At 41.3% G+C, this 14,890-nt stretch overlaps 1 protein-coding gene across 1 annotated transcript in view; it reads right to left on the reverse strand.

Annotated features, from left to right (window-relative positions):
- Positions 1 to 7,877: 7,877 nt before the first annotated feature.
- LOC120066751 (diphosphoinositol polyphosphate phosphohydrolase 3-beta-like) overlaps positions 7,878 to 14,890 on the reverse strand; it is a 28,288-nt gene continuing 21,275 nt past the window's right edge. Inside the window, exon 5 of the mRNA XM_039018220.1 lies at positions 7,878 to 8,523. Coding sequence (XP_038874148.1) covers positions 8,309 to 8,523 — 215 coding nt within the window. The 3' untranslated portion in view covers positions 7,878 to 8,308. The remainder of the gene's footprint in view (positions 8,524 to 14,890) is intronic.

Here is a 14,890-nt window from a genome sequence, read left to right on the forward strand (position 1 = left end):
GTATAATTTAAAATGTTGAGATAAGAAGGGGAGGGTGTGTGTCAAAGATATAGGCTAGTCTCTTTCCAGAATGGCTCAGCAGTCTTCAGTCAGTTCTTGCACATTCATTGTGTCATTGTGTGAATTGTTTCCCCTTTGATTATTTATTTTGATCAATTCCCCATTACATATGTCACCAGTAGTAAATGTACCTTTAATCTCCATCATTTAGTTACAGTAATTACTGTTACTCCATGTATTAAACCCTCTAAGGGCAAAGTCCGTGACCCCACAGAAATCGAATTAGCATAATAAAAAATCCCCTTAAAAATCTGTCAGTTTAAGATAGAGATCTGTTTTTTAGCAATGGATGTGTCTCAATCCCCCACATCTGCCTATGTCGCACTTCCGCATCTGCAGTGAAAGGTGACAGAGCTAGAGCGGTGTTTGTCAGACCATGAGACATCCCAAAATGTCAGTCTTCTCACAAAATCGTCTGTATCGTCCGAATGGTTTGGCCTACAAACTATTATTATACCGCTCTATGGAAAGATGTGACTCTCACGAACACGATGGTGTTCTACATTTTGCTCTACGACCCCAACAAGCATATTGGGACTTGTCTGAACTCGGTACAGCTGATCTGCCAACTTCTGTCTGTAGCGTCCGAACAGTTTGGGCCTGTTCTTTCCCTCTGTGGAAAGGTGAGAATCTCACGAACACGTGCATTCCTCTAGGATTCCTCTAGGACGCCCACAGGCCTCACAAGACTCGTCTGAAGGTCCCCCTTACCAGTTTAAAAAATGAATGGAAGTATATATGGAGACTGTTTAGTGCCAATAAGGGGTTATATACATGCGTAAAAAAAAAAGAAGATATAGGTATAGGACAGACACTTCAGAACCAACTTTCTTTTGATTTTTTTTGGGGGGGGGGGGACTTCCTGTTGCTCCATGTTGTGAATCTGTTATTCAATGCGTTTGTATTGGCTAATAGCAGTAAGGGTCCCCAAAAAACGTTTTTGTTTTGTTAATTGTTTTAAACATTTTTATATTTTAATACTTCAAGGGATCTTAAAATTCAAAATCAAATAGCAAAATGATCCTTGGTATGGTCTTAAATCAATTCCATATAGCTTAGTAGAAGCCCCCTTAGACGGGGCTTAGAATCTTATAGGTTAATTAGGCCTACAGTCATTCTCATTCACAACAACCTGCTACACTTGTGAGAAACACATTTTGGTTTATTTCATAACCATCATTTACAAGTTTTTTTATTGTCTTTTGTTTAGAGTGCTCCATGTGAGCAATGAGGATGTGTCTGGTTTCTCTGTCCTGTTAATGTTAAGTGATTGCGCGTGCCTGAGCACGCATAGAAGGACCTGGCCTGCTGCAAGGAAATGTAGGGAAGTCAACAGTCAGTTTTTTTTACATCCATTGTGAATGATAATATAGCCTATTAAAACTATAGTTCCTCACAGTAGGCTATTTTAAAAATATTTTCAACAATCTCCCCCTCGATAATCACCAAGCCTCAGCGTGAAAGAGCAAAATATCATGATCTGATGATCCCATATGTCCAGTGGAAACGTCATAAAATACAGACTTTGTTAGTGACAGGTTTGTGATTTCCACATAAGTAGTCCACCACTAGCAGGTAGGTGGTGCTTTTTAGAGTGAACAAGTACTCTCCCAGTCTTTGCCAGGGTCTTTCAGGAAGTTGTGAAGGTATGAGTGGTTCTGTGTGGTTTGTGCACTCTTTGATGCATGTCCTGCAGTTAAGCACAAGTTTGTTCAGTTGCTGGCTTAGTCCAGGCCACCACACTGCCTGTTGTGCGCATTCTCTGAATACATTGTGACTCCTATTTTCCACATCTTCAATCTAAGCCTAGAAGAGGGAGTGTGCCCTCAGGCCTGGAGGGAGGCAAAGGTAATTCTGCTACCTCAAAATAGCAAAGAACCCTTTAATGGTTCAAACAGCTGACCAATCAGCCTGTTACTGGTGCTTAGCAAACTTTAGGAAAAAATCATTTTCGACCAAATACAATGTCATTTTACAAAAAAAAATGAACAACAGACTTTCAGCACTCTTATAGGAAAGGGCACTCGACATGCTCGGCACTGACACAAATGACTAATGATTGGCTGAAAGAAATTGATAATAAGAAGATTGTGGGAGATTTTTTGTTAGACTTCAGTGCAGCTTTCATATTATTGATCATAACATATTTCTGAAAAACTCTGCCTTATCATGGATTGAGAGTTACCTATTCAATAGAACACAGAGGGTTTTCTTTAATGGAAGCCTCTCTAATACAAATTTGGTTGTGTGGTGTCCCGCAGGGCAGCCGGCTTGGGCCATTATTGTTTTCTGTTTTTACTAATGACCTTACACTGACCTTGAATAAAGCCTGTGTGTCCATGTATGCTGACGTATACACGTCGGCTGCAACAGTAAAATAAATAACTGACACCCTTAACATAGAGGTCCAGTCAGTTTTAGAATAGGTAACTAGCAATAGGCTGGTGCTAAATATCTAAAAAAACGAAAAGCATAATTTTTGGGACAAATCACTCACTCATTCCCTAAACCTCATCATGAACAATTACTGAATAATGTGGCGATTGAGCAAGTTGAGGAGACTAAACTGCCTCGTGTCACCCTAGATAGCAAGCTAACATGGTCAAAACATATAGACTCAATGGTTACTAAAATGGGAAGAGGTCTGTCCATGATAAGGCATTGCTCTCCTTTCTTGACATCTCAGTCAGACACACAGGTTTTACAGGCCCTAGTTTTGTCGCACCTGGACTACTGTCCAGTTGTGTGGTCGGGTGCAGCAAAGAAGGACATAGGCAAATTGCAGTTGGTCCAGAATAGAGCAGCACAGATGTGCACGGAGGATGAATGTCAAATGCATGTCAGTCTCTCCTGGCTCAAAGTTGAGAAGAGATTGACTGCATCACTATTGGTCTTTGTGCGAGGTGTACTGAACTGTCTGTTCAAGCAGTTGGCACATAGTTCGGACACTTATTGGTATCACACAAGACATGTAACCAGAGGTCTCTTCACAGTCCGCAGGTCCAGAACAAAGGATGGGTAACACAGTATTAAATAGAGCCATGATTAAATGGAACTCTCTGCCACCCCAGGTAACTCAAGCTAGAAATTAAACCAGATTCAAAAACCAGATAACCAGTCTTAAGGCACAACGGAAGAGACACACAGACATTTTTATGCATTTTGTATTGTATTATGTATGTGATATGTGGTTGGTATACGACTGTGAATAAAATCAAATCAAATTTTATTGGTCACATACACATGGTTAGCAGATGTTAATGCGAGTGTAGCGAAATGCTTGTGCTTCTAGTTCCGACAATGCAGTAATATCTAACAAGTACTCTAACAATTTTACAACAACTACCTCATACACACAAATGTGAAGGGATGAATAAGAATATGTACATACAAATAAATGGATGAGCGATGGCCATGCGGCATAGGCAAGATGCAGTAGATGGTATAGAATACAGTACATACATATGAAATGAGTAATGTAGGATATGTAAACATCATTAAAGTGGCGTTAATTAAAGTGACAAGTGATACCATTATTAAATCCATTTATTAAAGTGGCCAGAGATTTGAGTCTGTATGTTGGCAGTAGCCTCTCTATGTTAGTGATGGCTGTTTAACAGTCTGATGGCCTTGAAATAGAAACTGTTTTTCAGTCTCTCTGTCCCAGCTTTGATGCACCTGTACTGACCTCGCCTTCTGGATGATAGTGGGGTAAACAGGCAGTGGCTCGGGTGGTTGTTGTCCTTGATGATTTTTTTGTTTTTGGTCTTCCGCTGACATCGGGTGCTGTAAGTGTTCTGGAGGGAAAGTAGTTTGCCCCCGGTGATGCGTTGTGCAGACCGCACTACCCTCTGGAGAGCCTTGCAGTTGAGGGCGGTGCAGTTGCCGTACCAGGCGGTGATACAGCCTGACAGGATGCTCTCGATTGTGCATTTGTAACAGTTTTTTCACACTGATGAGGTTGCAGAGGCGCTATTGCGATTGTGCCTTCTTCACCACGCTGTCTGTGTCGGTGGACCATTTCAGTTTGTCCGTGATGTGTACGCCGAGGAACTTAAAACTTTCCACCTTCTCCACGACTGTCCTGTCGATGTGGATGGGGTGTGCTCCCTCTGCTGTTTCCTGAAGTCCACGATCATCTCCTTTGTTTTGTTGACATTGAGTGGGAGGTTATTTTCCTGACACCACACTCTGAGGGCCCTCACCTCCTCCCTGTAGGCCGTCTCGTCGTTGTTGGTAATCAAGCCTACCACTGTAGTGTCGTCTGCAAACTTGATGATTGAGTTGGAGGCGTGCATGGCCACGCAGTCATTGGTGATGCTCTGAGGACGCAGCTAGGGATGCCGTCTGGGCTGGACAGCCTTGCAAGGGTTAACACATTTAAAAGTTTTACTCACGTTGGCCACGGAGAAGGAGAGCCCACAGGCTTTGGTAGTGGGCCGTGTCAGTGGCACTGTATTGTCCTCAAAGCAAGCAAAGAAGTTGTTTAATTGGTCTGGGAGCAAGACGAGTTTTCTTTTTGTAATCCGTGATTGACTGAAGACCCTGCCACACACGTCTCGCGTTTGAGCCATTGAATTGCGACTCTACTACTCTACTACTTGTCTCTATACTGACGCTTTGCTTGTTTGATTGCCTTACGGAGGGAATAGCTGCACTGTTTGTATTCGGTCATGTTTCCAGTCGCCTTGCCATGATTAAAAGCGGTGGTTCGCGCTTTCAGTGCAAGATGACGCCGACAGAGATGGTCACCTCCCTTCAGGTCCTTAGGAAACTATGCAGTTATTTGTTTTTTATGTATTATTTTTTACATTGTTAGCCCAGAAAATCTCAAGTGTTATTACATAGAGCCAGGAAGAACTATTGGATAAAAAAGTGATGTCAACTTACCAACATTACGACCAGGAACACGTCTTTCCCGAAGCTGATCCTTTGTTCGGACCTCCACCCTGGACATGGGATCTTAACCCAGAGGCCAACCCAAAACAACGCGGCCACCGCAGGAGAGGCAGACGGAGCGGCCTACTGGTCAGACTCAGAAGTCGAGCACACCATCCACCGCTTCTGAGCATATTACTCGCCAATGTCCAATCTCTAGATAACAAGGTGGACGAAATTAGGGCACGAGTTGCCTTCCAGAGAGACATCAGAGATTGTAACATTCTCTGTTTCACGGAAACATGGCTCACTCAGGATATGTTGTCAGAGGTGGTACAGCCACCCGGTATCTTTATTATAGATTATAGTCACAGCCGTGTATACCCCCCCCCCCCCCCCCCCCCCCAAGCAGATGCCTCATCAGCCACGAAAGAACTTCACTGGACTCTATGTAAACTGGAAACCATACATCCTGAGGCTGCATTTATTGTAGCTGGGGATTTTAACAAAGCTAACCTGAGAACAAGACTTCCTAAATTCTATCAGCATATCGAATGCGCGACACGAGCTGCTAGCATTCTGGATCATTGCTCCTCTAACTTCCGTGATGCATACAAAGCCCTCCCCCGCCCTGCCTTCGGCAAATCTGACCATGACTCCATTTTGTTGCTCCCAGCCTATAGACAGAAACTAAAACAGGAAACGCCCATGCTCAGGTCCATCCAATGCTGGTCTGACCAATCGGATTCCATGCTTCAAGATTGCTTCGATCACGTGGACTGGGATATGTTCCGGATAGCCTCAGACAATAACATTGATGTATATGCTGACTCGGTGAGTGAGTTTATTAGCAAGTGCATCGGAGATGTCGTACCCACTGTGACTAAAACCTTTCCTAACCAGAAACCGTGGATCGATGGTAGCATCCACGCAATTATGGGGTTGTCTCGCCTGGCTATCTGGAGATGAATGCACTAGCTATGGGTCGCTCTGGATGGGAGCGTCTGCTAAATGACTAAATTGTAATGGAAATATAGTGCTATGTGTATTTACATTGTCTTCAAAAAGTAATCAAACCCCTTGACTTATTTCCCCCAAAAAACGTGTTACAGCCTGAATTCAAAATGGATTAAATTGATACTTTTCTCACCCATCTACACACAATACCACATAATGACAAAGTGAAAACATGTTTTCAGAAATATTTGCAAGTATATTGAAAATTAAATACAGAAATACCTCATTGACAAGTACTCACATCCCTGAGTCAATACTTTGTTGAAATACCTTTGGCAGTGATTATGGCTGTTAGTCTTTCTGGGTAAGTCTATGGATTGCGCAACATTTGCCCATAATTATTTTCAAAATTCTTCAAGCTCTGTCAAATTGGTTGATGATCATTGCTAAACAATCATTTTCATGTCTTGTCATCGATTTTCAAGTAGACTCAAGTCAAAACCCTTAACTAGGCCACTGTCTTCTTGGTATAAGCAACTCTAGTGTAGATTTGGCCTTGTGTTTTAGGTCATTGTCCCACTGAAAGGTGAATTCATCTCCCAGTGTCTGGTGGAAAGAAGACTGAACCAGGTTTTCCTGTAGGATTCTGCCTGTGCTTAGCTCCATTACGTTTATTTTTTTATCCTGAAAAACTCCCCAGTCCTAAAACTTGAGGGACCTCCCTGGTCTTTGTGGTTGAATCTGTGTTTGAAATTCACTGCTTTTTATTTTACCTTTATTTAACTAGGCAAGTCAGTTAAGAACAAATTCCTATTTTCAATGATGGCCTAGGAACAGTGGGTTATCTGCCTTGTTGATGGGTAGAACGACAGATTTTTACCTTGTCAGCTCAGGGATTTGATCTAGCAACCTTTCAATTATTAGTCCAACGCTCTAACCACTAGGCTACCTGCCACCCCAGGTAGCTTAGGTACCTTACAGATAATTGTATGCGTGGGGTACAGAGATTAGGTAGTTGTTCAAAAATCATGTTAAACACTATTATTGCACAGTCCATGCAACCGATGTGACTTAAGCTCATTTTTACTCCCGAACTTATTTGGCTTGCCATAACAAAGGGGTTGAATAGTTATTGACTAAAGACAATTCAGCTTTACATTTTTTATTAATTTGTAAAAATAAATCCACTTTGACATTATGTGGTATTGTGTGTAGGCCAGTGACAAAAACCTTTATTTTATTCATTTTAAATTCAGGGTGTAACAAAAAAAGTGTAAAAAGTGAGGGGGTGTGAATAGTTTCTGAAGGTATTGTATGTATATTATGCATTTTATTTGAGTCGTTTCCTGTTTGGACCCCAGGAAGAGTAGACACTGCCTCAACAGCAGCTAAGTGGGGTCCTAATAAATACTAAATAATTATGTTCTGGCACCCTGACAAAAGTTTCCTACCTTTGCCCTAGTTCCGGCACCCTGACAAATGTTTCCTACCTTTGCCCTAGTTCCGGCACCCTGACAAATGTTTCCTACCTTTGCCCTAGTTCCGGCACCCTGACAAAAATGTCCTACCTTTGCCCTAGTTCCGGCACCCTGACAAATGTTTCCTACCTTTGCCCTAGTTCCGGCACCCTGACAAATGTTTCCTACCTTTGCCCTAGTTCCGGCACCCTGACAAATGTTTCCTACCTTTGCCCTAAACTAAGTAGCATTTGGGGTTTTGACATAAAGGAAATAAGCCTTTCCAGAGGTAACACTACCCTCTATTGGCCTATCAGAGCTACTTCAAGCAGAAAGCAGTTCACCAAAATGCTGCACTCTGACCATAGACTGTCGTCTTTGACCTTATATAATCAAAATGTAAGATAAACTTGTAAGAATAACTTGAAACAAAGGACCTTTTCACAGAGGTTGACGTCATTCTAATGATAGAAAGCTGATAGACTAATGGATCTCATTAACAGAGATGAGCTTTAAGATCCAGTTTTTATTAATAATATATATCCTTATTTGGCTGATGACAGTTGATAAAAACAATAAACAAAGAAAAATATTGAATATCCATTTGACACATTTTCACACTCTTCATGCCCCCTAATAAAATAATGAATTCCTTTTAACTTAGAAAGTTCATACTGTACAAATTAAGAATCAACACAGAAAGGAATCCATGCAAAATGTCTATTCTGGGTACTTGCACCCTAGAGTCCCCCTGGGTCCTCCTTGGCTTGGTCCCAGATCAGTTTGTGCTCTTGCCATACTCCATTACTGTCATTGTCAAGCCAAACATGACAAGTCCACAAGGAGTTGGCAGGACAGCAGAAACAGACTGGCACCTAGGCTAGGTCCTCTTACGATGCTGGTTCCTCTGATGGCGGCATTCCTATCTGTCCTATCTGTCGACCGAGGAAGGTCCTCTATCTGTCCCCTGTGGTGGAGTTGACGTAGTCAGGGGCATTGTCGTCCGTCATGGGGAACACCCAGGTGTTGCCATTGGTGGGGCCGCAACAGGTGGAGCTGCATGTGGGATTACAAGTGGCTGTGAGTCGGCGCAGGTACTCTGCGTGGACAGGCTTGTGGCTTTGCAGCACCCGGATAGCCTCGTCGATATTGAACCACTTCCGTTTCCTACCTGAAAGAGGTAAGGCAGAGAGAAAAGGTCAGCGGGCTCTATTAACCTCTTAAACTGCCGCCCTCTAGTGGCACTTTCTAAACGACACATTATTGTATACTACCCTCAAAGTACATGTCAGTATAAAAAACATCCTACAAATACATGCTTAGTGCTCTGTGTGTGTGTGTGTGTGGGGGGGGGGGGGGGGGGGGGTAAACAAACAAAAATTGTATTTTACCCATAAAGACACAGCCATTTTAAAAGCGCCGGGCTTGTGCAACGTGCCATGCTTTAATTTTCCGTGAATGATATACAGTGCCTTCAGAAAGTATTCACACCCCTAAACTTTTAACACATTTTGTTGTGTGTTACAAAGTGGGATTAAAATGTATATGTCATTTTTTTTGTCAACAATCTACACAAAATGTGACATTTTATTTATGGAAAATAAAATACTAATATATCTTGATTAGATAAGTATTCAACCCCCTGAGTCGATACATGATCGAATCACATTGGGCAGTGATTACAGCTGAGAGTCTTCCTTGGTAAGTCTAAGAGCTTTGCACATCTGGATTTTACAATATTTGCCAAATATTCTTTTAAAGAAATTAAAGTTCTATCAAGTTGGTTGTTAAAAAAAAAAACTTTAAGTCTTGCCATAGTTTATCCAGCCCATTTAAGCCAAAACTGTAACTTGGCCACTCAGGAACACTCAAGGTAGTCTTGGTAAGCAACTCCAGTGTATATTTGGCCTAGAGTTTTGGGTTATTGTTCTGCTGAAAGGTGAATTTGTCTCCCAGTGTCTGTTGGGAAGCAGATTGAACCAAGTTTTCCTCTAGGATTTTGCCTGTACTTAGCTCTGTTCCATCTATTTTCTTCCTAAAAAAACTCCCTAGTCCTTGAAGATGACAAGCATACCCATAACATCATGCTGCCACCACCATGCTTGAAAATATGAAGAGTGGTACTCAGTGATGTGTTGTGTTGGATTTGCACAGAGTGAACAAGTGATTTGTTAAGCACATTTTTACTCCTGAGCTTCGACTTGCCATAACAAAAGGGTTGAATACTTATTGACTCAAGACATTTTAGCTTATAATTTATTCATTTGTAAACATTTCTAGAAACACAATTCCACATTGTGTTTAGATCAGTGACGCAACATCTCAATTTAATAACTTTTAAATTCAGGCTTTAGCACAACAAAATGTGGATAGTCAAGGGTTGTGAATACTTTCTGAAGGCAAATGAGGAGAAAGCTGAAGTCTCTATCCATTGATGTAAATATACAGTGGGGCAAAAAAGTATTTAGTCAGCCACCAATTGTGCATGTTCTTCCACTTAAAAAGATGAGAGAGGCCTGTAATTTTCATCATAGGTACACTTCAACTATGACAGAGAAAATGAGAAAAAAAAATCCAGAAAATCACATTGTAGGATCTTTTATGAATTTATTTGCAAATTATGGTGGAAAATAAGTATTTGGTCACCTACAAACAAGCAAGATTTCTGGCTCTCACAGACCTGTAACTTCTTCTTTAAGAGGCTCCTCTGTCCTCCACTCGTTACCTGTATTAATGGCACCTGTTTGAACTTGTTATCAGTATAAAAGACACCTGTCCACAACCTCAAACAGTCACACTCCAAACTCCACTATGGCCAAGACCAAAGAGCTGTCAAGGGACACCAGAAACAAAATTGTAGACCTGCACCAGGCTGGGAAGACTGACTCTGCAATAGGTAAGCAGCTTGGTTTGAAGAAATCAACTGTGGGAGCAATTATTAGGAAATGGAAGACATACAAGACCACTGATAATCTCCCTCGATCTGGGGCTCCACGCAAGATCTCACCCCGTGGGGTCAAAATGATCACAAGAACGGTGAGCAAAAATCCCAGAACCACACGGGGGGACCTAGTGAATGACCTGCAGAGAGCTGGGACTAAAGTAACAAAGCCTATCATCAGTAACACACTACGCCGCCAGGGACTCAAATCCTGCAGTGCTAGACGTGTCCCCCTGCTTAAGCCAGTACATGTCAAGGCCCGTCTGAAGTTTGCTAGAGAGCATTTGGATGATCCAGAAGAAGATTGGGAGAATGTCATATGGTCAGATGAAACCAAAATAGAACTTTTTGGTAAAAACTCAACCCGTCGTGTTTGGAGGACAAAGAATGCTGAGTTGCATCCAAAGAACACCATACCTACTGTGAAGCATGGGGGTGGAAACATCATGCTTTGGGGCTGTTTTTCTGCAAAGGGACCAGGACAACTGATCCGTGTAAAGGAAAGAATGAATGGGGCCATGTATCGTGAGATTTTGAGTTAAAACCTCCTTCCATCAGCAAGGGCATTGAAGATGAAACGTGGCTGGGTCTTTCAGCATGACAATGATCCCAAACACACCGCCCGGGCAACGAAGGAGTGGCTTCGTAAGAAGCATTTCAAGGTCCTGGAGTGGCCTAGCCAGTCTCCAGATCTCAACCCCATAGAAAATCTTTGGAAGGAGTTGAAAGTCTGTGTTGCCCAGCAACAGCCCCAAAACATCACTGCTCTAGAGGAGATCTGCATGGAGGAATGGGCCAAAATACCAGCAACAGTGTGTGAAAACCTTGTGAAGACTTACAGAAAACGTTTGACCTCTGTCATTGCCAACAAAGGGTATATAACAAAGTATTGAGATAAACTTTTGTTATTGACCAAATACTTATTTTCCACCATAATTTGCAAATAAATTCATAAATAATCCTACAATGTGATTTTCTGGATTTTTCCCCCTCATTTTGTCTGTCATAGTTGAAGTGTACCTATGATGAAAATTACAGGCCTCTCTCATCTTTTTAAGTGGGAGAACTTGCACAATTGGTGGCTGACTAAATACTTTTTTGCCCCACTGTATCCCGTCTGATTCCCAGTTCATCCACTAGATAGCAATAGGAGATCACATGACATCTCTTGGCCACCAGTTGCGTCTGGTTTGGGTCGTGAGTCACTGTGCCAAAATGGCTGAACGGTTTTTCAAGCTTGACATCTTAAAATTACATTATCAATCAGGGCTTTCAAGTTATGGAGTTTGCTTTTTTAATTTTTTTAATAAATAAGACAGACAGGTGAGGAAACTTCAAACTTCTTTTCCCATTCACTTTTCCTATTGTAAACAATGCGGTAGATCAGTGGCGCATGTGGAGGATGTATACAAGGATATTCATATGACATTGCCAGCAGTAAGATTTGAGTTAGATTTCCAAAAAGGACTGCAGCTTTCAAATGTCATCGCCGGACCCTGTACCGGGTCCAAAACAACCACTCAGAGTTTAGCAGGTTAACAGTAATAGGATCTAAAAACTGATTCCCATCAGTTGTATACAACGATTTTCAGTTTTTGTAATAAGCCAACAATGATTACTGTTTGTTTTTCCCTGACTGCCTGAATGTACATTACATTGTATTAGGAACTAATCAAAACTTTCCTTAAAGTAGGTATTTGTTACTGTAACGGATGCATGTGACATTCAGAAAGTGTTTTTACTTATCTGCTTTTGTTGGACTTCCCAATTAGCATATCAACATGAACACTGGCTAAACCTCTGTAAGCAGCTACACGTTTTCCCCACCCCTTCACACCAACCAGCTCTGAAATACTGAAAAATGTAACACCCCTGAATGTTGATACCTTTACCCATAGTACAACTGGACATTTCTGTAATTTATCCTGTGGTGTTTATGAAGCTTCCCACCTAAGCCTCAGTATAAAGATTTCCCATAAAAAACATTGTCTGGTTAACTGTCAGTTAACATTATTTATACATCTCTTCAAAACCACTTTCTCCTGGCTTCCAAATGCTATCCATATTTTATCATTCAAGTATTTTGTAAAAGGCATTCAAAAGTGCCATCTGACATTAAAATGGGTTACTGAGGGGGGCGTAGCGGTGTGTATGGGGGGGGGGGGGGGGGGGGGGGTTCACTAACCACTGAGGTACTCCACTTGTAAGACAAGCCCACAAATGTAGAGCCTGACCAGGCACAGTCATGGGCCTTGTAAAAGGCAAGAGAGGACAGAGGGAGGGAGGGGGCGACAGTGCGGGTAGTGACGAAGACTGGAAAACAACTGTGCACAGCAAACATGCATGCACCTTGTGAACAGGCCTGAATTCTATTTATATGGCTGAAGGGAATGAACGATAAGCACTTTTTCAGACCGGCTACAAATAGTTCACGTTTTGAGTTACAGGGTCCCTTGTCAAACGTTATATTTTAAACACCTGCTACCACATCCTAAACCAATTATGGTGATAATTTCTGCGATCTAGTCCACGTCTTAACATGTAGAAAGTGTCTAGTTAGCTAAGACAGTTCGGTGTTTTCTACCGTACAATATTTACTTGACACTAATTTGCACAGATACCACATATTTTAGTTACAGAACATGGAAAATGTCTTCATGTAAATATTAGACAAACAAATGTACAAGTAACTTATTCAAAACAGAATTTGGTCAGTTTCATCTCATAATTTTATACTTAGTTTGCATAAAGAAAAGTGTGTATCAAAACACAAGTGGACATTAAATACTGTTTTTTCAAACCATTCTTCAAATACAACCATTTTATTTAGACATCCAGCAATATGCTGACATTACTGAAGATTAACAGGTGTGTCACGATCGTTATACTGAATGGACCAAGGCGCAGCGTGCGTAGAGTTCCACATTATATTTAATAGTGAAAACTTACAATCAAAACAACAAAGAATAACAAACGTGCAGTAGTGCAGTGCTCAACGCAACTAAACACAAAACAAGATCCCACAAACAACAGGTGGGAAAAGGCTGCCTAAATATGATCCCCAATCAGAGACAACGATAAACAGCTGCCTCTGATTGGGAACCATACCAGGACAACATACATCTATATAATCACCTAGATAACCCTCCCTAGTCACACCCCGACCTAACCAACATAGAGAATAAAAAGCTCTCTATGGTCAGGGCGTGACAAGGTGTTTGACATAGAGGTGATGATGGTGTGAAAACAACTGACACCATTTTTTCAGTCAATATATCCAGTAGGTCAGAGTTCAGGTGGCTAGGGACGTATTACTGTAGACATGGACGTGTCCCTCGGTCAGTATCTCAAGTGACAACAGAGACCATCTGTCAGTCTGTCTGCTTGTTCCTCTCTCAGTTTTTACAAGCTGTCTCCTGCCAACTAAACTGGGGTCAGCCTCTATATGAGTCATTTTAACTTCTTAAATGTAATGGCAAAATTTAGATTTCCACCTAAATAGACATAGCCAAAAGTAACTGCTATTCATGTGTAATTACATGATTCTGACATGCCAAAACTTGGTATATTTGGAAAGACGACGTCTGGGAGATTATGAGGAAATGATCAGAAGATAGTTGTTACATAGTTCAGAATACACAAGATCAAGCACACACAACATTTTATTTTGAAAGTAATCTTTCATTGACAAGCTATAAGTGAATTATTGATGCCCAGAGCTGGAAACACTCTCAGATGGCTTCCACAACATGTGAACAAGATCAGAAAAAAAGGGATTGATAGACCTAACAACTAGAAATAGGCAGATGTTTTAGTAAGTGGTCAGGTGTGGTCACGGGATGTTTTCAAGTGTCTCTAAACCTCTCCAAAGTGGCATACGTCTGTAAATTAGATAATTCCAGTGCTATTACACATTTGCAATCTGTTCAGTATAAAAATACAATTTCTACCATATTAACCTCACTCAAACATTGTGGTGGTGTTATGTGGTATCCAGGGTACATTCAAGTGTCCTTTCAACCTCTCCAAAGTGGTAATTGCACAGTTTTTGCACACTGGATGTGCCTAAAAGTTATTGTTCACTATAAAAACAACATTTCTACAACACCAACCTCTCTCAAACATTGTGGTGGTGTCGGGGGACATACAGGGGATATCCAAGTGTTTTTTCAACTTCTCCAAAGTGACAGAATGTTTAGCCTAGGCATATCCATTGTATTAATCCCATATACAAATAAACTGTTTACAAAAACAACATAGAAGCAACAGATATACATTAAAAATATATAAAATTTCTTATCAAACACAAAGTTGGTTACACATGTATCCTTCACTAAAAAAAGGTGCAAAAATAGAAATAAGCTGAAATATTTACAAATGGCATTCGTGTTCGTTTTACATCCCAGGTGTAGATGATTAGATTTCCCTTTCACCGTACCTTGTGCATGTAGTGATAGTCTTTGAAGCAGTCCCTCTGCCTGGAAACAAAAAGCCAACTGGCATTTCGGACAGAAAATCTGGCATTTCACCCTTATTCCCCCCTGTGTTTTGTGCAATGCTTGCAGTTCTTCCTTTTTGTTTTTTGGCATGTGTGTTG

The sequence above is a fragment of the Salvelinus namaycush genome, chromosome 21 (genome assembly GCF_016432855.1).
Source record: "Salvelinus namaycush isolate Seneca chromosome 21, SaNama_1.0, whole genome shotgun sequence".
Taxonomy (NCBI): Eukaryota; Metazoa; Chordata; class Actinopteri; order Salmoniformes; family Salmonidae; genus Salvelinus; species Salvelinus namaycush.